The sequence below is a fragment of the Parambassis ranga genome, chromosome 1 (genome assembly GCF_900634625.1).
Source record: "Parambassis ranga chromosome 1, fParRan2.1, whole genome shotgun sequence".
Taxonomy (NCBI): domain Eukaryota; kingdom Metazoa; phylum Chordata; class Actinopteri; family Ambassidae; genus Parambassis; species Parambassis ranga.
This window is the reverse complement of record NC_041022.1, coordinates 23,224,695-23,247,438: the sequence shown is the minus strand read 5'-3', so window position 1 is coordinate 23,247,438 and position 22,744 is coordinate 23,224,695. Positions and strand designations below refer to the sequence as shown.

At 41.7% G+C, this 22,744-nt stretch overlaps 1 protein-coding gene across 1 annotated transcript in view; it reads left to right on the top strand.

Annotated features, from left to right (window-relative positions):
* Window positions 1-215: 215 nt before the first annotated feature.
* Window positions 216-22,744, top strand: part of ttbk1a (tau tubulin kinase 1a) — a 29,563-nt gene continuing 7,034 nt past the window's right edge. The window contains exons 1-14 of the mRNA XM_028410187.1: window positions 216-274; window positions 7,984-8,136; window positions 8,743-8,890; window positions 9,939-10,012; window positions 10,214-10,354; window positions 10,732-10,836; window positions 13,430-13,495; window positions 13,766-13,858; window positions 14,461-14,586; window positions 14,674-14,828; window positions 14,994-15,204; window positions 15,300-15,472; window positions 15,705-16,045; window positions 16,155-16,336. Of these exons, the coding sequence (XP_028265988.1) occupies window positions 8,035-8,136; window positions 8,743-8,890; window positions 9,939-10,012; window positions 10,214-10,354; window positions 10,732-10,836; window positions 13,430-13,495; window positions 13,766-13,858; window positions 14,461-14,586; window positions 14,674-14,828; window positions 14,994-15,204; window positions 15,300-15,472; window positions 15,705-16,045; window positions 16,155-16,336 (1,917 nt within the window). The 5' untranslated portion in view covers window positions 216-274; window positions 7,984-8,034. The remainder of the gene's footprint in view (window positions 275-7,983; window positions 8,137-8,742; window positions 8,891-9,938; window positions 10,013-10,213; window positions 10,355-10,731; window positions 10,837-13,429; window positions 13,496-13,765; window positions 13,859-14,460; window positions 14,587-14,673; window positions 14,829-14,993; window positions 15,205-15,299; window positions 15,473-15,704; window positions 16,046-16,154; window positions 16,337-22,744) is intronic.

Genomic DNA, 22,744 nt, shown 5'->3' with positions numbered 1-22,744 from the left:
ATATAGATATTATATATTTTTTATTTTCATTATATAGAACATTTAAATGTTGTTAAACAAGTCTCTTGTTATAAGGTAGGCGGCTCTCACTGTTGATACTTACAATACTTATTCCGGATCAGTAGGGGGCGCTGTGGGGCTTTCTGCTTCAACACCGAGACACCAAGGAAGTGTGTGTTTTTGTGCGTGTGTGTGGTGCTGATGCTGTAGAGATGGAGCAGAGGGAGTGGATCCTGCTCGGCTCTCTGTCGTCCGGACGGAAAACGACGTTCAGGTAAGAAGACAAACAAATAGACAAATGTAAAAAATGTAAAATGCAAATAAATAAACCGAGCCTGCGCATACAAGTGGAAACTGAACAGCGGACAAAAGCGACACGATGCTGTGCTCGATGTATGAGTGTGCGTGCATGTGTGTGCGAGGCCACATCAGTGTGTCGGATCAGTAGAATCTCACCAGAAATCCCGATCGCTGATATTGAAAAGTTGTGTTGAAGATAAAAGCCCGGCGCTGCTTCCCGGTGTGCAGATGTCGCTGTGAGATGTTAGGACAATAATGAAATATAGGAATAACCTTACAAAATAGGCCTCACTGTAATGAAGGCAGAGATGAGGCGTTCAGGTGCGTCTTAAAGGGTGGGATTTAACAGGGCCGCCCGCCTCACCCAGCTGTTACTCCTTGATTAAAATAATAAATAATTAGAGTCGGGAAGAAAACTGTTATTGACACTGTCAGGTCAATGTGAACGGTCTGTGAACCTGTATTTTAAAATGGGAATACAGTAGCTACAATAATATGTCACCAAATGTGTAGTGAGGAGGACAGAAAACTGACTGGGGTGCACTTGTAGCAGGCTATTTGAAATCTACAGTATCCAGTAAAATAAAGATTATAATAGCCAAAAATTAAAAATTAATAAAACTACAATTTTGCATGTGCACTTTTCGTTACAAATATATATATATATATATAGATATATATATATAAAAGCATAAGTCTGGTATCGTGATGAATTAGTTGCAGGGTGTTAAATTCTGGTATTTTAAGACACTTTTCCGAGCAGCAGCAGGTGTAGTGCTTCCACTGACAGCTGTTATCTATTTGTCTCTAAAATGTCAAAAAGCTACTTAATCATGTAAAGATAATCCGCTTTGTATTATAAAAAAAATGTAAAGGAAAAAACTTTAAATGTCAGTTGTTTTAAAAGCTCTTCATTTATAGGTCGCCATTGTTGTTTACCTCTTAGTGCATTCTGGGTATTGATGATAAATGGTTGCACAGGTGTTTGTTTGTACTTTGTTTTCCTGACTTATAAACATGACATGTGTTTGACCTTTTCAGTTTGAAACTGAGCAAAATATAAACGAGGACAAAAACTGAGAACTATACTATGAATTTAAATTTTACAGAGAGGTGAAAAGGTGTCGGTGTTTATCGCCTCGCCTTTGCTAACCGAGGGGCAGACTGTCTGCTGCGAAGCACTGCGCTTTCTGCCCTCCATGACCCGTCCGGCTGCTTTATCAAACCACATTGGCCTGGCTACCCTCTAAATTCACGTCACCATCCCAGAATGCATTGTGTGATTGCGGTCATTCTGTAGGTCAAAAGATCTGTGGTGATAACATATGTGTCTAACAACAACTTTTAGAATGGCATCCGCATAGCATATAAGGCCTGCACGTCTCAGTAGGTTATTTATACAGTTGATGCACCGTCAGCTCCTGATCCAGCTTCAGGTGAGAGCAGACAGTTTATAGTGCTATAATGTACTTGAATGAAGAAGACACTTGCTGTGACATTACCAAATGCACTGCAACAGTGTTTCTTATATAAGGGCCACTCTAGTCTATTAAAGCGGAGGGGAATCCCTCCAGAAGGTGTAGTATTCATCAACGGTAAAAACAAAATGTGATGTGACCGTGCTGAATAATTGTATTGTGGAGCATGTATTATTAAAAGTTGTATGAGAAGTTAGCTTAACTCCAGGCATGGTTCAAAGGTGTTCATTTGGCTCCTGATTACTTCCTGAAATAAATGGCCCATTGACACAAATGGTACATATAATATAACATAATATGCACGGAACAGGTTTGAGCACATGGACTTTCTGTTGACTCCCCGCACACCGTGTATGTGAAGAGAACCTAATACAAACACGGTGCCCAATCACTTCAATGATTATTTCTCCCATTAGTCCAAAGGTTTTGTCACAGCTGCTGTTGGCGTGCACATGTTCCTGCCCATTTACTTTACATTGTTGAGGATAAAAGGAAAGCTTCACTATTGTGAATCATCTGTGGATGTAAAGTCATTACAGAATGAGTAAATTGGAGCTTAACGTGTCATTCGTTTGTCATGCAGCCAGTGAAGACAGGTCTTTGTTTGTTGGACTAGTCTTTGGACCAAAGCGTTCTTTGTTGTGTCACTGTGATTAACCATTGGGCTACACATGGCAGAAAGGCTGATCAGTGGACTGAATGCAAAGATGAATCATATTTTGTGCCTGTGTGTCTCTGTTACTATCAGCAGCATCTCTGAAGCCAATTTGAATGAAGTGATTTGTTGTTGGTTTGGTTCTTTACGTTTAACGGGTCATGTTACCTGCAGCAGATCCTGTGGGCTGCATCTGGTTCTATCAGTCGTGCAGGTCTGACTCTAAAAGTCGGAGGGAAAATCGAGGAGCAACAAAGAACATGGTGTTAAAAAGTGTTGACGAGTTACAGGTTTGTTTATTTTTTTAGAGGCTTGTTTATTTATTTAAGAGAAAACGAATTTTCTGTACTTTTATTTTGAAAATATGTAGGTTGACCTGTTTGGTAAATATTAAACTTGGGGTAATTACCCAAGTTTGGCTTTTATATAATTTGATAGCTTATATTTGAGTTTTGTACAGCTGGTTTATAAATAACATAAATAATAAAAAACTACTACTATTTAGCATATATGTATATATATTTGTTTTTTACTTCGCCTACTACATACTTTGTTTTACTTTTTAGGGTCTGGCCTATAATATGATGTACACATATGTAATATTCACATAAACATTTAATTCACAGGCATTAGGCTCTTATATAAACTGTTATTTAACAACAGCAACAGTAGCCTATAAAATAAACTGGGTAGTTACATGGTGTTTTATTTTGAAAGCGCTGGCCGGATGTTGTGGTTGTGTTGGGGACGGCTGCTTGACGCTGGTACAGGCAGAGCTGCAGTGCGGACAAACAGGCTGGAGCCGGAGAACCTGACACCCACTGATCGCCTTTGACAGCCGGGCCCGGGTCAGCCTCAGCCGGGTTTCTGGATCAGGTTTTAGGCACTGGGTTTAAGTCCCGAAACTGGCCCAACAGGAGACAATAAGGACCAGTCCGCATCCTCCTCCTCCTCCTCCTCCTCCTCCTCCTCCTTAGCTGCAGCAGCGGAGAACCGGAGGAGGACCCGACCCGGACAGCAGCGGGGTTTTAATGTGCGCTCTTGGATTCTGAAAGAGGATCTTTTTTTTCTTCTTCCTGGACTGGGTGCGTTCCGAACCTGCAGCGGGTCTGTTCTCACGGGACCACAGGTTTGAGGACGGACCCGTGCGGGTTTAATCGGGGACTGTTAGAGGAGAAATAGATGGTGGTTTAGTCCTCCGGGAGTCTGAGGCCCAAACCCCGGCCCCCTTTAGAGGAACGGTGGGTTTTCTGGACCAGGACGTTTTGTGCCAAAATAAAATCCCAGATGAAGATTCCCAAAAGGCGGAAAAGGAGCGGACGGTGCGCCAGGTAGGCCTGATCCGGACCAGCCTTGGTCAGGACTACAGAGATGATATACAGTGGGTGTGTGTGTCCTGCAGCGATGCGTTAATGGAAGTGGATTTAGGAACTCGATCCGTATCAGAGACGGTTAAGCAGGCGGAGGCCTGATGCTCGCGTAGACTATAGGGCAGATACGTCCTCTGTCACTCCGATGATCTTTAATTCATAACTTGGGTCAGTCCGGGCCAAATTTATTGATCAATAGGATGGGATTGTGCGCATGCGCACAGAGGACCCATGACTGTGCACTGCAGAGAGGAAAGATTCAATATGAGTGATGCAGAGGGAGGAGAAGGCGGCGGGGAAGGGGTTAAACCTGGACCACAGCGGAAGTGTGTCACCGAAAAACTCATTCATTCAATCAATCATCTTTAACCCGATGTATTAATTAGGCTATAAGAATACATCACAGAAGAACAGCAAATCATTGTAAGTTCCAGCTGAGTTAGACAGACTGTACTTCTGTGTATTTGTCTTTTTAGAACACGAATGTTTATGTACAGAACAATTTGAAAACAAAATCAGGTAATCAGTTATTCACCAACAGCCAGCCACTTTGCTCAAGAATAAAAAACAGGATTAGTAAGTTCAATAATTATAATAATAAATAAACTGTATTAATTAATTAGCTAAATACCCTATATTTAGAAATAACACATCATATATTATTGTTGTTCTTTACTTTTTTCTTTTTGAGGAATTAATTGGGCTTGCCAAAACATAGTGGGTGAATATATATATATATATATATATGTACAGAATTACTTTTTATATTAATAGTGTGTTTTAGTTTATTTCATTTCTGCATTCAGAAACATGTTTTCTTTGTGTAATGGTGAGCGGCCAGTGTTCGTACTCTTAGTTATTAGTGAGATTACTATTCTTCTTGTTACATCAAAACAATTGCAGAAATATATCAAAATGCATTTGTTTGACAGTCAAACTATAATGCAGTATTTTTGCTGTAATGTATTTCACCAGCTGACATAACTTTGCAGCAGCATCTGTCCTCTGATGTCTGATAGAAGCATCTGTTCTTAGATAACACATGAAAGTGAACTGCAAGCTCAGTCCAGCCCTCTGTGGCCATCCAAAGCTGGGTATTGACCACTGTGTGCTAAAGTGCTACAAGGTACATAATGGGCACTAAATGATGATTCATCACATACCAGACTGGTTATTTACAGTAAAGGTACAGTACAGGTTTTTCAGATTACAAAATAAAAATCATGTATGAATATATCTGTATGAAATCGCAGTTCCAAGTGTAGCTACAGCCAATCAGCTCTGTTAAATGGCTGACTCATAGACAGGTATTTGTGCAAATTCATCACAGGGAAGAGCGGGCAACTAGAGGGTAAAACACAAAATCACTCCTCACAGCAGAACCAAGTCTCAAAACAGAGATGATGAGGAGGTGCACATTAAACTGCTGCCAGTGTGGAAAAAAACAAGGATAGGTTGTAATTCATTTAAAGAAATCAACTTTTGATTAAAATGATGGAAATTTAGAAACAAATGCAATGATGATGTAGCAGATGTGATCAGAACAGACTGAATGTTCATGACAAATGTGCTGTAATACCATTACAGTCCAACGTGCATGGATGGATTTTTTCCTGCTCTTGAATGCTGTTTAATATGAACAGCAATTGTTATCTTCAATGTGATGTCCGCACTGTGAACCTAAAGGTGAAACTGGCATCCCATGGAAACCTCATAGAACCCAGTGTTATACTGAGGATCTGAAGGTGTTCACACTGTGTATGAAGGCCTCCCCACGGTCCACCCTCCCCTCCTCTGTGATGTCAGCTTGGTCACTCTCCACTTTTTTGGTTAACTGTGCACTCTGTTCTGGCTTGTAGGCTAACAAAGGAACAGGAAGGGTTTTGTCCCGCTCAGGATTTGTTGTAACCCGTCAGGTATTCCGGGAGCTCAGAACTATGGTGAGCTCTGACTGACTTCATCAGATCAAAACTGGAATGATTGCAAACCAAGCTTCTGGCAGAGCACCCCTCCCCTGTGTTCAGTAACAGATTAGGTGTTTGTAGGTGAAGAAGGAGAAGATGAGGTTTGATGGTAGAGAAAGTGTCTGTCAGGATGTTTCACTCATATCTGCGGCTGAGACGCTTCACACAACTCAATGCACTGCTGCTGGACCACAGAGTTTCTCTTTTTACACATGTTTTAAACTACGATACATATTACACATTTACTGCAAAACGTTCAGGTGGTGTGTGGTACATCACTGTAATACACTACTATTCTATAATACTATAATACTTTTGATGACAGTCCATGGCATACAATACAATACTATACAATAATATATGCGACAGTATTTTCTTTATTCTATATAGTATTCCATTCCATTCTATAATACTCCATACTATATCGTATACTATACTATACCAATATATTAATCTGTACTGTATAATAATAATATTGCACCACATTATAGCCGGTCTGATTGCCCTGCTGCATTCCACTGTGTTTGCTGTTGCAGAGTGTTTCGGAGGAACTGTGTGGTCCTGCCCTTTGCAGTTATTGGCGGCTCAGCACTGTGTTGAGGCCTGCAGCAGGTTTCACTACATCTCCAGTGCTACAGTGACTCCCAGCTGCTGGTTGCTGTGCAGTTAGTGCTGCAGATGCTGCAGAGCTGTTTCACTGCAGGTGCAGAGAAGCCTCTTCCCCTCCTCTCCCAGTCCGTCCAGTCCTCCACCAGAGCTGGTCTGACTGAAAACACAGCGGACACTTTCAGTTATTACCTGCAGTCCGCCTGAGCTCTGCATGCACCGATGAAGGCCTATGGCATTGCATGCAGAACAGCATGGTTTGAGGACTGACATGCATCACGTTAAACTTTAAGATCCCCCCCCCCCCCCCACAAATCCACTGGAAAACTACATGGCAGAGCAGAGGATAATTCTAAGTTCAGTGCAGGTGCACTAAAGTGACAGGTGCTTAGTTAAAGTTGCTGTGCTTGTGATGCTAAGTGAGATGCAGATGAATTAAGCATGTAACAGTAACAATTACAACTTCCTGTTACTGGTTAATGAGCTCAGACTAATGGGATTCAAACAATCCCCTTGTCAAGTGAGAACTGCAGTACCATACAATAATCCACATAAAGTAAATCAGTGCAAGGTTACATTATGTAAAACCAAATGTGATGTTAGGTGTCTGCAGGCATAGCTCACTCCCAGGCAGTTTGGAACTCAACAAGCTCCTACAGCTCAAATCTCATAAAACGTAATATTTCTAACAGAAACTCAGAAACAGAGCCTCATCCAGCCATCACCTCAGTCTAACTGCCTGATGTGCGGAGGTTGTTGGGTGCTGTACTGAACTTGGGAGTGAACCCTATTCCATGTAGGCGTAATTCTTAGGTCTTAAGTTCAACTTCCTGGCTAGTTTCTTTGACCAAACAAACAAGCATTTGGACCCAAATAACAGGTCAAGTTGAGCCTGACACCAGCTCAAGAAAGACGACACATCAAGAGTACCAGTTTGTGCTTTCACTGCTCTGATTTTGTCAAACTGTCAAGATATAACATCAGTGAGCCAATGAGATTTAAGCAGGTGTTTCCCTCATCTTTTTGCTAAGCTAAGTAAAGCTAATGGGCTTGAGCCAACAGTCTAGAGTATCTACTGTATTCCTGCACTTTCAGAAAGAGTAAAGAGCTTAGTTCTCTGTGGTATCATGTTTGGATGAATGTGCCATGCTAATGATTTAGAGCGGAATATAAACCAGCCTGTCCCGTGCTCTGATATGCACTCGAGTCGATGGCCGCGGGGCCGTCGCAGCATCAGACCTGCAGGATGTGAGCAGAGCGTCTAGCTGCTACCTCTGCAGTGCAGACATGATATTTGCTCCAGTTGCTGCAAATACCATCACACCCCCTCCACACCTCAACCCCCCAACTGCAACCTTCCTCCCCCTCTGCCCCCCACCCCCACACCGGCCTGTAGCCTGATCCAGCTGAAGAATGGCTTCTAATGGCAGCCAGCCATATCTAATGCCTGTTGTTATTTTGAACTGCCGTGACTGCCCCAGCACAAGGCTGTGGTTATACTGGGAGTGTCCCAGCACCACCATGATGTTGTTAAATGTAATGACTGTTCTGTCTCACTTCTTCTCTCTTACTCTCTGTCCTCCTCCTCTTCCTCCTACCCTCTATCACAGATAAATGGCACTTTTAAGCTGGGAGCTGCTCGTGTTCTGTCTGGCTGGCAGATGCAGTGCCTAGTCCAACAGGACAACGCCAACATGAATGGGACGTCCGAGCAGGCCGACATCCTGCCGCCAAACTGCATGGTCAAGGACCGATGGAAAGTGGTGAGTGAGGAGACCTTATGTTATTTATTTGTTCTAAAAGTAAACTGTAAGTATAAATAAAAACATGTACAGATAAAGGGCTTATATATCTGTTTAAACCCACTGCTATGGTTGTCTAAGCTTCCTTTGGCTCCTGATACAAGAAGTTACATAATGCAGCTCCTGTCTCAGCCAATCAGATCGCATCATAGAGCCTGCAGGCTGTTTAGACTGTGCACTTCAATGATCAATTTACTGTCTCCACTGAACTGTCGAGGTCCAACATACCATAAACTAAAGACACATTAAAGACAAAGGGAGGATGAGACGGAGAGAAAAGGAAGAGGAGAAGATGGGAGGGAGGAGGAATAGAGGACAAACAAATGAAATGTGGAAAATAGAATGATAGATACAGAATTTAGAGGAAAAACAATTATGGAAAAGAGAAATTATAGCAAAGATAAAGAGCCATAAAGATTGTCATATAATTACCAGAGAGCACAGAGATGTGAAGATAAAGGTGAATAAGAGACAAAAACAGGCCTGAAAAATGAAATAAGAATAAATGAAATACGTGAAAAAATATACAAAGTTATCCTGTCATGATCATTCTATCCTGTGTCCCAGCTGAAGAAGATTGGCGGGGGTGGGTTTGGGGAAATCTACGAGGCCTTGGACCTGCTGACGCGAGAGAACGTGGCGCTGAAGGTGGAGTCGGCCCAGCAGCCCAAACAGGTGTTGAAGATGGAGGTGGCGGTGCTGAAGAAACTGCAGGGTGAGAGACGCCACACGTTCAGCAGACCATCACGTGCCACAGGCCTCTAACGTTCCATATGTAATAATGTAATCAGTGTGTGAATTTAAAAAGAACCATGAATGGAAAAGGTCAGATGAAGATGTTTTATTTGTCTCATCTTATTTAATTCATTTAGACTGAAGTAACCATAGTAAAGCTACAGCATGTATGACTTGGTTTTCTTGACCTACATTTGCTGTTTAAAAATGTCTGCTGTGGCTCTGAATCAGTTTCCATTGTTATCTTTCCCACAACAAATACAGCCTTTTAAAGCAAGCCAGCATAAACCTGAATTGTGTAACAATATTATATCACAGCTGTACTACAGTGCTGATTGTGTCACATGTTTGCATCAGGGCAGCACATGATTCCACTGAGTCACAGCAGCTGATGACCAGCTCTTACGGTCCAGCAGTCACTTCTTCTCGCATGAAAACGTGACGTCTCACTATTAGCACGATACTTAGCTGTTATCATTTTAATGATTTTTAAACTTATTATTATTAGTTTGACTCTTTTACAGTTTTACACCATCTCTTACATGGATTAGTAAAGGTAAAATAATAACATGAATTTATTGCTATGTAGATGTATTAAACATTAGAAAATGTTTAATTTACTAATATGTAAAACAAGCAACACATTTTTACTGCACCTAAATGCACCAACTCAGTATAAATGGTATTTCAGGGTGGCTAAAATCAGGCCTGGGGTTCTGGAAGAAATACAATTTTGAGTTTTAAAGGTTGTCATTACATTAGTTCAGTAAATTATTTTAAACCTTTCATCATAAAAAACGCTGCAGAGTTGTTGTTGTTAGTCACATCAGATCACACACAGCACTGAAATGTAGATACTGAGAACACTGTCATCATCAGCGACAGTCAACAGTCATCTTATTTTAAAAGAAGATTTCACCCAAATATGGTACACCTCATGTCTGATTTAGTCTGAATTTGGAACATTTTTGGTCAGTGGAAAAAGCTGATAGTTGTTTAAAAGTGTGATTCTCTTTTCTCTTTTTCAGGTAAAAACCACGTCTGTAAGTTTATTGGGTGCGGTAGAAATGACAAATTCAACTATGTGGTCATGCAGCTTCAGGTGAGTCAGACTGTGGCTGTTGACTGAAGGTTTTCTTTTTGTGAAAGTGGACAGGAAGTAGGCACATTTCCAGTTTATGTGTTGGATTAACACTGTTACAGCTGTGCTTTGACGTATGCATGTTGCCCTGTGTGCTGCTCTGATACTTCATCCACTGAGAAATTTGCATGTTTTGTTCCTGATGTTGTTTGTGCATCACAGGGTCGCAACCTGGCTGACCTGCGGAGAAGTCAGCCCAGAGGAACCTTCACCATGAGTACCACCCTGCGACTTGGGAAGCAGATCCTAGAGTCCATCGAAGCCATCCACTCAGTTGGCTTTCTGCACCGCGACATCAAACCGGTAAGGGGCAAAACATGTCCTTTGTATCTGAGTGTGATCCAGAAGCTCAGCACATCTGCCTGGTTTCAAAGGAATTTTCTCACTTCAGAACTTTAGACATTCCCTGCAGCAAAACAAGCCGATAACAGTGAGAACAGTAGGCAATGCTAAGAGGATTTTGGAGCATGGTGCTGAATAGATTTGCATATTAATAAGCAGATTTGGAACAAAAGCTGGAAGACAAACGCGGATAAGTGTGGAGAATCCGGAAGGTCAGGGTGAACAATACAAAATGCTACAAACCAGCATTTTCCATGAAGGATCACAAGTGGCCCGATAATTCACTGTGTGCCACGATATGATGTGTGCGTTTCTGTCGTGTCGTCTTGTGCCTGCAGTCAAACTTTGCAATGGGCCGGCTCCCCTCCACATACAGGAAGTGCTACATGCTGGACTTTGGTCTAGCACGGCAGTACACCAACACAACCGGAGAGGTCCGACCGGTAAGGCACCTTATCAGTGACCTTTCTGAGATGATGAAAGAGATAATGTGACACTAAAAATCCCTCTTTTGCCCAGAGAAAGGCATGAAATATGGACTCTGTATGTCTTTATGTATAGCATAATGTATAGGTCAGAATAGAATAATATGGTATAGAATAATGTTTACATTTTACTTTACACCTGTTTTATTTTATTTATCTGTAAATGATTTCATTCTGTTTCTAATCATAATTTTCAAATCATTGTTGTTTCATTTAATTTTTTTATTGGGTTTATTTATTATTGGTAGAAATGATCTTCCATACACCCAAATATATGTAATGGATCTTCACTGAGGTGTGTTGTTGATTAGATTCCATTTAACACTTTATAATAAATTATACAAACTGAATAATAAAATGCCAAAGCAACATCGTGCTGACGTATACATGGATGTGTTTGCTGCACTGCAGCACAGTGTTTTAACAGACCACTCCTAAGAGTGTGTGTGGAGTCTGTTGGAGGCCTGACGACCTGTGTGTCAGTGAGGAGAGGGGCTGATTTTGATGTAAGCTAACAGATGATCAGGTGATCAGGGCTGCTGGTTTCTGTCGTTTCGTCCGTTGCTGTTCAGTCTCTCCTACGGCTCATATTTAGTTGCTGTCTCTCTGTCAGACGGAACTCAGAGCTATTTTTAGATCAGTGAGTACGTGAGCTGCCTCCATCTACTGTCAACCTCCACTTCTCTTCCCTTCTCTCTTTTCAGTACATTTTCCTTCCTCCCCTAGCCATCCTCCCCTCTCAGTTTCCTCTCTTACCTTCATCCTCATCATCCTCATCACTCTCCTCTCCCCTCCTCCTGCAGTGTTGTATTGCTTCTCTTGCAGCAGTGAGATGAATATTTGATGCTTTAACATGCGTCACTGGGCAAGAGACATTAGGGTTCCAGCCTCTCTCACATCCTTCTCTCCACCCATCGTCTAGGCTATTCTCTGTCATTCTCCCTCCCTCTCTCTCTCTCTCTCTCTCTCTCTTTCTCTTGCTCTCTCCCTCTACAGCTGAGTCAGCTCCAGTGATCTTAGAGGATGCTTCTCTCTTTTATGACTCTGCCCTCCTCAACTTTCCTCTTCTCTTTTCTCTCTTACCTCCTTTGCACGCTCTCTCATCCTCCCACCGTCTCTCACACATCACCTCTGTCCAACAAGGGATTTCTTCAAGCTCCGGCTTCAGCAGGATCATCTGTCTATTGATCTCACATGAAGTGCTCCATTGTTTAGTCGTCTAACTTCCTGTTGTAGTAGCTAATGTACTAATTGCAGCTTCACAACCCATTTACCTGCAGTTGTTTAGTTCCCTAAAGGAGGAGGATGATGGCACTAGAGAAAAATCAGAGGTTCACTTATAACAGTAATTTATCCACTGCTTATCAGATCAATGTTTCCACACAATTCATCAGGGGCCTTAGTGGGCTTCAATGACACTAAAGACACAATCACAATGGTACTGCAGAGCTCACTTAAGCTAGAGTCATCATTGACCACTTGGTTGATCAAGATCTCATTGGCTTTGCACTGTGCCATTCACACACACACACACTGATGGGAGCAGTTCAGTTCATGTTGTGAATGTGTGTGCTTAAATGTTGAACCCTGTGTTCAGGATACTATCATATTCACCTGTATTGGTGCATAACAACAACCAGAGAGAAAAATAAGGCTTCAAATACAAGCAATTCCAATATTCATTTATTCAAATGTTATATCATAACATAACACAGCACATAATTGTAAATACAATAAGAAAAACCCTCAAAAACTGAAGTTCCAGGCCACATAAAATTAAAAAAAACATAAAACTGTTTTTTGTGTGTGTGTTATTGGATTAGTTTGCAGGTTGCTTTGTCTTATGTGACTCCCATTTAAAATTGAAGAACAGATAAGTAAACTACTAGTACATGACTAAGCAATGATAGTTGTTACAGTAATGTGCATCAAGCTATCTAGGTGTCCTTGTTAGATGAATGCAGCACTGTCGCCCTGCATGTTCAGTCTGCATTGGTCATCAGTTTGTTTTTTACTTTGACAGTTTATGTTCTGTGATGTTTTTGTTGTTTATTGTGTTCTATTTTTCATCTTTTTACGTTTCAGTGTTGTTTTTGTTTTTCTTACAGTTCCTTTGGACTTATGATTTTGACGTGCATGCCTCCCGTTTCTCCATCACCTCCATGGTATCCCTGGGATGTGAGTGGTTTCTATAGCGACAGCAGGGTCACATCCGCATCTCCAGCTGGCCACCAAAGTGGCCAAAAGTGAAACTTACAAAATATTAAATAAATTGTTGTTCCACAACATTTCACACAAACCAGGTTTTTGGGTTTATATATGTTTTAGGTATAAGCTCCAGATTTGTTGGAAAGCAGCCATTTTTAACTTCTGATGACAAAAAAATCAGATACTATAATACTTACTTTCATGGCCACAACAGCAACAGCAAGAGCAGATTTTTTTGTATTCGTTGCAGCAGTAGTAGCATTAGCGTGTGATTGTAAATATCGAGTAGTGATTGGAAGCCTATTGGCATAACTGACTAACTTTTCTTTCATCCGGTCCTCAGCCAAGGACTGTGGCAGGTTTCCGAGGGACGGTTCGCTACGCTTCAGTCAACGCTCATAAAAACAAGGTCTGTACTATTTCATGTCTTCTGATGACTGGACTAATGAATTTATACTACACATACTGGAATTATGCCCTCCAGTCTGCCATTCAGACCACATTACTCCCCAAAAGTTCCAGTTTCAGTAGAATCACTTCTATTTCTACCTGTTTATATCTACATTTTATAGTTAGAAGACAAAAAAATGTCATACATAAAAAACAAAGCTTCAACACAAAACGTTACAGATATATAAAACCGTATACCATCAAGACTGTTTTTGTTGTGCCCCTTCAGGAAATGGGTCGCCATGATGACCTTTGGTCATTGTTTTACATGTTGGTGGAGTTTGCTGTTGGACAGTTGCCTTGGCGGAAGATCAAAGATAAGGTCAGACTCCTTCCCCTGCGCCACTTTACCTACATCACTGTTGTAAACATCAATGTGTCTTAACCCTTCCTGTGGCTTTATGTTCACATGTGTTGTTTAAACTAATAATTTGTGTACAACCACACAAAACACATCAATCCAGTCAATATTAGTTACAGCAAGAAGACCTGTTCAGCCTCATCCTGCAGGCTTCTATTTTGAAAAGCTTCACAGTGTAAAAGCCTTTGGAGCCTATAACATGTCTATATATGTCAATTTCAATTTGAAAAGAAGCATTTTGAGGAAAACACTTTTTTTATAGTTTTATTTTCTTACTATTTTAGGACAGATAGAAGGCTGTTTTATTAAAAAAAACTGCAACTACATGATTACAGTTTATTTTTTTCTATACCAAGTTTCAACAGATAGTCTGGTGCCGTTCATAAAAACATGCTAGTATCATGCTTTGCAGCAAAAATACTGAGGCTTTAGCATCTAATAGAGACAAATGTTTTTCTTAGGACTAGATGGAGACCAAAATGGAGCCAACATATGATTTACACATGCACGTGTATCCATGCACGTAAATTTCCTGCATAATAGTGATTTGTGTGTTATTGTAGGAACAAGTTGGTCAGATTAAAGAACGTTATGACCATCGGATGCTGCTCAAACACATGCCTTCAGAGTTTAATACCTTCCTGGACCACGTCCTTACCCTGGACTACTACACCAAACCAGATTACCAGGTACACCACAGGAGTCAGGATGATGCTCTGCTTGGGGTGCTAGTAACTGAACTTAAGCTCAGATTCATGAGTTGTTGTTTTGTCTAGCTGCTGATGTCGGTGTTTGAGAACAGCATGAAAGAGCGAATTATCACCGAGAATGAGCCCTTTGATTGGGAAAAAGGAGGAAGTGAAGTCACACTGTCAACCAGTGCCTCCACACAACCACAGCACAACACCAGACCCACTGCTGCCATGGTGGGGTAAGAACCAGACTGTCAGCTGTATGAGAGCAGCTTTACACCTTATAAACCAGAACTCAGCAGGAAACCATATTGTGTTTTTTACCTGTTTGTCTGTTGATAAATTCAGTTGTGTGACTAGTTGTACTTGTAACTAGTAATACTATTCATTTTCTGTGTCTTCAGAGCCATTGTGACACCGGTTCCCGGAGACCTTCAGAGGGAGAACACCGATGACGTTCTGCAGGATGAACATCTCAGCGATCAGGAAAACGCCCCCCCACCCCCTCCCAGCCGTCCACCCGGAGAGACGAGTGCTCAACAAGTGGGAGAGACAGGAGAGGCTTGGGAGGACACAGACTTCAATCGCAACAGACTCAGGATCAGCCTGAACAAGGTCTTAGCTAACTCTACAGTATCACATTGGCATCTGAACTCATCATTATAATGATTGAGTTTTAAGACACAAACGTGTTTATATGTGTTTCTCAGGGGGGGCAGGAAGAGGAGCCGGGTAGGGTGACATGCCCAGTGTCGCCGGTTCGAGGTGGAGTTCCGGAGTCGCCAACTGGTCAGGGTCGGTCTTTACGATACCGCCGGGTCAACAGCCCTGAGTCCGACCGACTATCTGCTGCAGAAGGCCGGGCTGATGGCTACGGACAGAGGTGACATTAAACTACAAATGGTGGAGGTGGTTTACAAACAGCATACAGGACTCAGTTTTGATTTACATGGGCAAAGATTAAGATTTTAAAAACAGGTGCATGAATAAGATTATGAATCAGTGCAGTCTTACAACTGAATTAAACCTTAGCTTGTGCACCTGTTGACTTGTGTTGACTAGTACATGCTTGGACTTTATTTGACCCTGTCCCTACCTCTTTGTATGCCTCCCAGGTCTCGGATAGACATCCTTGGCTCTCCATCTCGTCATGTCTACTCCTCCCAGCCGGCACAAATGCTGTCCGTTGACCCCGGTTGCCGAGGAGACCGTCAAGTCAGTGGACGCCAGGAGGTGTCTGTGGCATCCGTTGACCAGGAGGCACACAGCAACGCCTTTATCCGCTCTGTTCCACTGGCTGAGGAGGAGGACTTTGACAGCAAAGAATGGGTGATCATCGACAAAGAAACAGAGCTCCGAGACTTTCTTCCAACCACGTCAGGTACAACGGATGAGGAGCCAGAGGAGCTCCGCCCACTGGAGGAGCAGGAAGAGAGGAGGAGGCTCAGGGCAGCAGGTAGGAAATTCAGTTTGACCTAAATTTTATATTAATTTTAAGATTAAATGCTAATGAGAAGTCTGGAAAGCTGTCAACGTTCTGGATTAAGACTGCAACTCTCCTGCAGGTGGGGAGCTGGTGGTTCGTCCAAAGACTCATACCCGAGAGAGCAGCCGGGGGATGCTAACACTAACAGAGGAAGAGGCATCGAGGAGGAGTGGCGGGAGCCCCGCCCAGTCACCCTGTCACTCACTACCTTCAGGACGCCCTCGTCGGAGAGAGTCCGAGCCTACTGGACCGCAAAGACCGGTAAGAGACCCAGCAAGCCAATCAGAGGAGAGCTTGGCTCTCTGATGTCATGTTGGTGGACAGCTGAGAGGTTTGGGCAGCCGTTGTGCCAGTTTATTCTCTGAACTGTTTGGTTGTACCAAACGCTGTCAGAATTAAGCACAGCAGCTGCTATACCTCATCCATCTGTCTGCCAACATGCAGACTAAAGGACAAATTCAGCATGAAATCTTTGTTAATTAGTTAACTTTACAGGCTTAACTTGTAGGAGAAGTAAGTACTAGATAGAAGAACTGCAGTCCTACAGGATCAAGCATGTACTGTATTCAGCATGATAGCACCACCTAACATTAGGATTTAACCCTAATAGCCTGATAATGTAGAATTTGGATATTCTGTTCATCGCACCAGTCCCCTGAAGGTCATGAGCAGAACATCTCATGCTGGAATTGTCCTTTGAAAAGATAACCGTTTAGCTTTATGGCAGCACCATCCTGCAGCTGGGCACCAGTCACATGCAGTCATTCCATCCTACTACCATTAGACACAGAGACTACAGCAAGGTTCTACAACCAAAAGATCCTATACAGACAAAATGTTAGCATCCAGCCCTGTGGATTTTCCAAAAAAACATCAAAGATGAAAACAAGACGCTGCAGTGAGTGGTCATGTTGGGCCTTAAGACAATTCTGTTTGTAAAATGCGCTATATAAATAAAATTGAATTGAATTACCTGTATCTGTGTCACATGGGCTTTTCAACTGCCCTGCCCCTTTAGAGGACTAGGGTTGGGTCCAGATATGTCAGGGTTAACAGATGTGATAGCTCATGTTAAATATAAGTAAATAAATAAATAAAACCACAGCGTACAAACCAAGCGGCAACTTCCAGGACTCAGATTTGAAGCCAATGCAGAAGTGTGAAAAGTTGCAGTTCTGCACTGCAACCACTGGGGGCTGGCTGCGAAAGCGAGTCAATCCCCATAAACTGCAATGTTAAAATGGCCAACTTCACAGCAGAAATAAACATGGGTGATGTCACGGAACCTTTGTCCATGGTTTTTACTGTCAATATTACAAATGCATGGACTTTCAGGGACCTGGTGGTTCACATTCATCATACAGTGTCCGGTCAGTCTTATTAAGCAGACTAACTTCTGCTTAATAAGACATATTGCTTTTGAACTACAATAATCACACAAACATTGGTAACCCACTTACAGCATATTAGCCAGCTGGCCAAACAGACAAGAAGAAACTATGCTGTTTTTGATTCTGTGGTAGCTTCTTATCATTGTTTAATTACAAACAGCAACATAATAACAATATTTTATATACAGCAGACAACCAGCAGTCTGAACAACGCCGTGTGTGTGAATGTTACTGATGGTTTGTTTCTTCCATGACTGCCTGTGACTAATAAAAACAGCTTGGTAGTCCAGCTGTATAGATGGTGTTGCTGCCTTTTCTTTGGTCCATCTCCTTAGTTTTTCCATTGACTCTTGCTTTGAACCATTGTTTTATTCTGAAGGAGTGGCTGGGAAACAGCAGCTGTAGAACATGTACTGTGTGAATCATCCTGCAGCCATGATGTTTTTATGTCAGGATGTTGATGATGTTTTCATCCTATCTTGTTATGCCGTTTTTTCTTAAATTGGCTTCAGTACCTGGCTTTATGCTGGAAAATTATACATTTGTGGACACACACAAATTTATACTTTTGGTGAAATGGAAACTATGGAAATGGAGTCGAATGTGCCAGAGAAAAACAACCATACTGGGTGATTTACTGCCAGTACCAGCATTTAGTTGGGTAGTACATAATGATGTGGAGGTCGGGATGCTGTATGCATGTAGCTTTTATTATTCAAACCTTTTGGATGAATTCTGGCATCTAGACATATTCCCAATCAATAGTTTTATCATATAATCTAATACTGATATTCATGTCTGCTAATATGATTGGAAAAAGTGGGCAGAAGGGCAGAAAGGACAGCTCTCCTGTATTTCCTTCAAGGTGAATCACAACAGCTCTGTGAATAAGTAGAAACTACAACTGGTGTTGTACTCAAACCTGAGCTGAAGTCATTCAGTGACAAAAGTTAGGATTGAAAACAGACCTATAGGTGTTTTTTTAGAAAAATGCCCCTTCACACAAACTGGCATTTGTCAAAGTCAGATTAGAAAATCCATTAAAATAATATTGCTGTCAGTTAGTGTTGGCTCTGTCAGAGGTGTTGGTTCCTCTTCATGAGGATGTAGTTGTGTTGGTGGATTGACTCAGACTGGTCACAGATGTTACAGATTCACTCTACCTGCCTGATTCAGTTATAATATCTGGTGGTCAAATCATTGTTACTGCAGTAAATGTTCATGTGTGATTGTGACGTGATACTGTGCTACACTGGCCGGACAGTGTGACAGGCAGAACGTGTGGTATTTCAGACATGACACTCTTCAGTTTAGCTTTACTGTGGGACATACATCTGCTGATTAAAGATCCTCCTAGACTGGACTGGAAAGAGGTTTCTCATTTTTAGTGGAGGGAATTGTGTTGTCTTTAGATCATCAATTATATCAATCAGCTGGAATTCTAATAAGGGCATTAAGTATCCAAGCAACTGTTGGCTCAGCTGTTGTTTGGGTCACCTTCAAAACAAAATGAAAGCTTAAAAATGAGAAGCCTGAAGTCCAGCAAAAAATGTTGTTGGTCCTAAAATTGACATTTTCACACAAGAACAGAATAAGCATCTTTAAAAAAAAATAAAAATAAATAACACACACACACACACACACAAAAGAACACGATCAACAGTGACAACAGATTATTGTTGAAATTTAGTTTGGATATAAAATATACAGCATAAAAAATAAGACATTAAATAGCATCCATTTTAAAATCTAAACATTGTCTCAAAAGTCATATTTCATATACCTTCCTATATTTATTTTGTAAATAAATAAATTAGGAACATCTTACATAACAGACCAGGTTACAAAAAACAGCAGCCTCTGAAATGTGTTGCTTTTTAATGGAGGACCAAATGTGACCAAAAATAATCATCTTTGATAATTTAAGCAAAAAAAAGTTCATCATTTAATTATAAAGCTGTGTAAAAAAAAAAGGAGCAGGAATGATGTCACTACATTTCATCACATCAGACTTTTCATTTCAGTGTGCTTGTGTTTTCTTCCTGTACATGTTGACCTGACGGCGGCGCTATAAGAAAGCAGAGGGGGTTCTGGGAAGTCTATTGACAGCTGATGTGTGGAACATGAATATGAATGTGGAATCAGTTTCACATTGATTTGACATATTTTCACCTTAGATTTTATTTTCTTCAGCAGGATGTGGGAATTTATTTTTTTATTCATTTTGTCTTTTTTTAAGTTGAATTCTGCATTTCTGTGACCATTTGATTTTTTCATGCACTCATTTCACTTATTTGTTTTACTAATAGGTCAGTTTTGGTCCTCCATACTTGGTGGCTGCTGTTTACAGGCTGGACGAAATAACATCATCACACTGATATCTGACTTGATCCGCGGTGTTATCGTTAAAAGCCTTGTCAGTGCAAAAAAAAGACACTTTAGCGAGCTCTGCATCTATTTTCTTTTATTGCCGCGCCGATTCTCACTGAGCGAGCTCGACTGCCGCCAACCATCGAGGACTGCCATTCTCTTTTTTGCTCCTCTTCAATTCTTCCCCCCCACCCCCTTCCGCATAACTACTGATGCCTTTGCCCCCAACCTATCGCTTTAAAAGTACACAGTATGTCAAGTTTGACTCACCTGAGGAGACAGAAAAGAGCGAGGGTGCCATTGGGACAACACAAGAAGAAATAAAGTGATGTTTCGGGGTAAGCACAGTTTAGGAATAGTCCTTTACCTCTGTTCTCTCACTCAGTTTCTGTTCCTCCTCTTCCTTTTTCCTTCTGTTCAGACATTTATTTCCTTCCTTTTTCCCCCCTCCGTTGTGTGTCTGTGTTTTGTGTGCTTGATGACTCCATCTCTCTTTTGTGTTCCCTGTTTCTTTTTTTTTTTTTGCATCTTCAATGGAAATTTTGCTTCAGAAATCAAAAGCTGAAACAGTCCAGGCTCAGTCTGTTGTAGAGTAGTGAGACACAGTATGTGCAGTGCTCGTGTGCTGGTGACTTTGTGTCCTTTTAAAGTGCTTCTTTGTGGGTGGGGACGGGAATATTTTCCATCATCATTTTTCCAGCTAGAAGGATGCTAGTCTGACCAATCTGGCAACCCACACAGCTAATAAGCCTATTAGCTCAACTGTCTTGTAAAGTTTTCAATAACTTGTAACTAGTGTCTGATAGCTGTTACTGTAGACAGACTGCCAGATTTACACCAACACTTTCTCAGCTTCTCTCCCCCGGGATCCTCCCCTTGCAACTTTTGACCAATCAGCAGAGGCTTTAGATGCGTGAGAGCACCACTCAGCTCTCTCTTGTCTAAAGCCTGTGAAGGGAAGGGGAGGAGACTAGGGGCAGAAGGTGTTGGGAAGTAGCCGTAGGAAAATTTGATCAGTGATAAAAAGTTACTTTATACTTGTTAACCTCCTCCCCTTTCCTCTTTCTGATTGGTCTGTTTGCAGTTGGAGGATGACAGGCATCAACCACGGCCCAATCAACTGAGGAGGCTGGCCTCCTACGTCTTCTCCTCCTCCACCCTGGAGACGGAGCAGTATCCCCACGGAGGAGGCAGCTTCATCCACAGGAGCCGCTCAGCAGAAAGCAGCCCCGCCCACATGAACGCCGCCTCGGCCCGGCGACGGCACGCCGGCACCCTGCCGACGCCCGGCAGCCCACGGAGCAGACACTCGGTCCTAAACGTCTCCAGGACGCAGCTGCAGCAAATGTTAGCCAAGCTCATGAACAAAAACAGCAGCTGAGAGGACTGAGAGACGGACTCAGAGTGCACACATTTACGCATTACCTGTGAAGTATACAGATACATGACACACACACACACAGATATCACACATATGCAGGGTTGGTCACATAACTTTTAAGGCCTGGGGCAGATTATGGACCCCTTTCCTCCCACTCCCACTCATAAGGACAACACAATTACTGACCGTGCAACTAAATATATCAGAGGGCAGACATGATAGAGAACTATAGAGTAGACTATAACTGTTTTATTATTGATGTCAAAATGATTCCCAGGGATTATATTATATCTCATTTATTCAAGGTTTAAGTTGCAAGGCCTGAGCTGGGAGGACATAAAATCCTCCAATTTAAAAAAAAACAAAACAAAACATCAATATCAAGAAGCAAAAAGTAAACCGTTGACTTCAGATTTGGCCAGCTCTGCATATAGAAACACACACTGCACACCAAACACTGAGAGCCAGATCATAGCCACACAACAAACACAACAAGCCATATTTACTGGCACACAGCAGCAGCAGCAGCAGCAGCAGCAGCGCTGTGCTGGTAAAGAGTTTCACACACACACACATATATTCACACTCATGTAACTGTATCAGATGATCAGAGGAAAAAGGGAAAAAGTGCTGAAGATGGGAATTTTTTTTCCATGCAATAAACTCTCAGAAGCCTCTCTGCAAACCTGATGTTGCACACGCCACAGACCTGGCAGACTGCTGGAAAAAAATGTGAAACTTTCTTCTTATTTCTGTGAAGAAGAGGAGTGTGACACAGAGCGGGGCTGCTAACCGACTGTTAAGCTTTACAGTATTTGTGCATTTATTCATTTTTTTCTGCTTTTCCTGCAAAAATGATGGAGCAATCGTCGAGGAATGCAGGTCGTCGCGGCGATTGAATTTTTTTTGCACCAAGACTTTGGAGTCCGTTCATCCCGTCCACCGAGCAATACACCGCTACACAACAAACACCCGCACAAAATCAGTGATCCAAACATCTCACTTCATTAAATGTTATGTGTGAAGAGAGAAGCGTGTGAAGGTGTGAGAAGTGATTGATCTCTGATTGCGCCTTTTAGAACAAAAACTGGACTACAGGTGTGGATGTACGGTAGCCCAGGAGTGCACATATTTTAGAACATAACAAAAAAATAAATTAAATTAAATTAAATTAAAAACTTTAAAAATTGAACTATGGATTTGATTTTCAGATTTATAAATGACAGTATGTCAAATAAATACTAGAGGGAACACAAATGGACCATAAAACGTAGACAAAAGGCAAAATAAATGAAACATGTTTATCATAAAAAAAAACAAAATAATTTTTTTTTTATGTTTATATTATGAATTTCCAGTTTTGGGTCACCACCTGGTAGAAAGGTGGAGGGGGTGAAAGTGTGTCTGTAGTCATTCTATGTAAATGAAAGGGCACATCAGATGGAGCTGCTAGCATGTAGGAAGCTACGCTTTGTAAAACATGATTCAGAGCGTCATGAAAAGGAGGCGTCAGCCAGTGTTAATGGC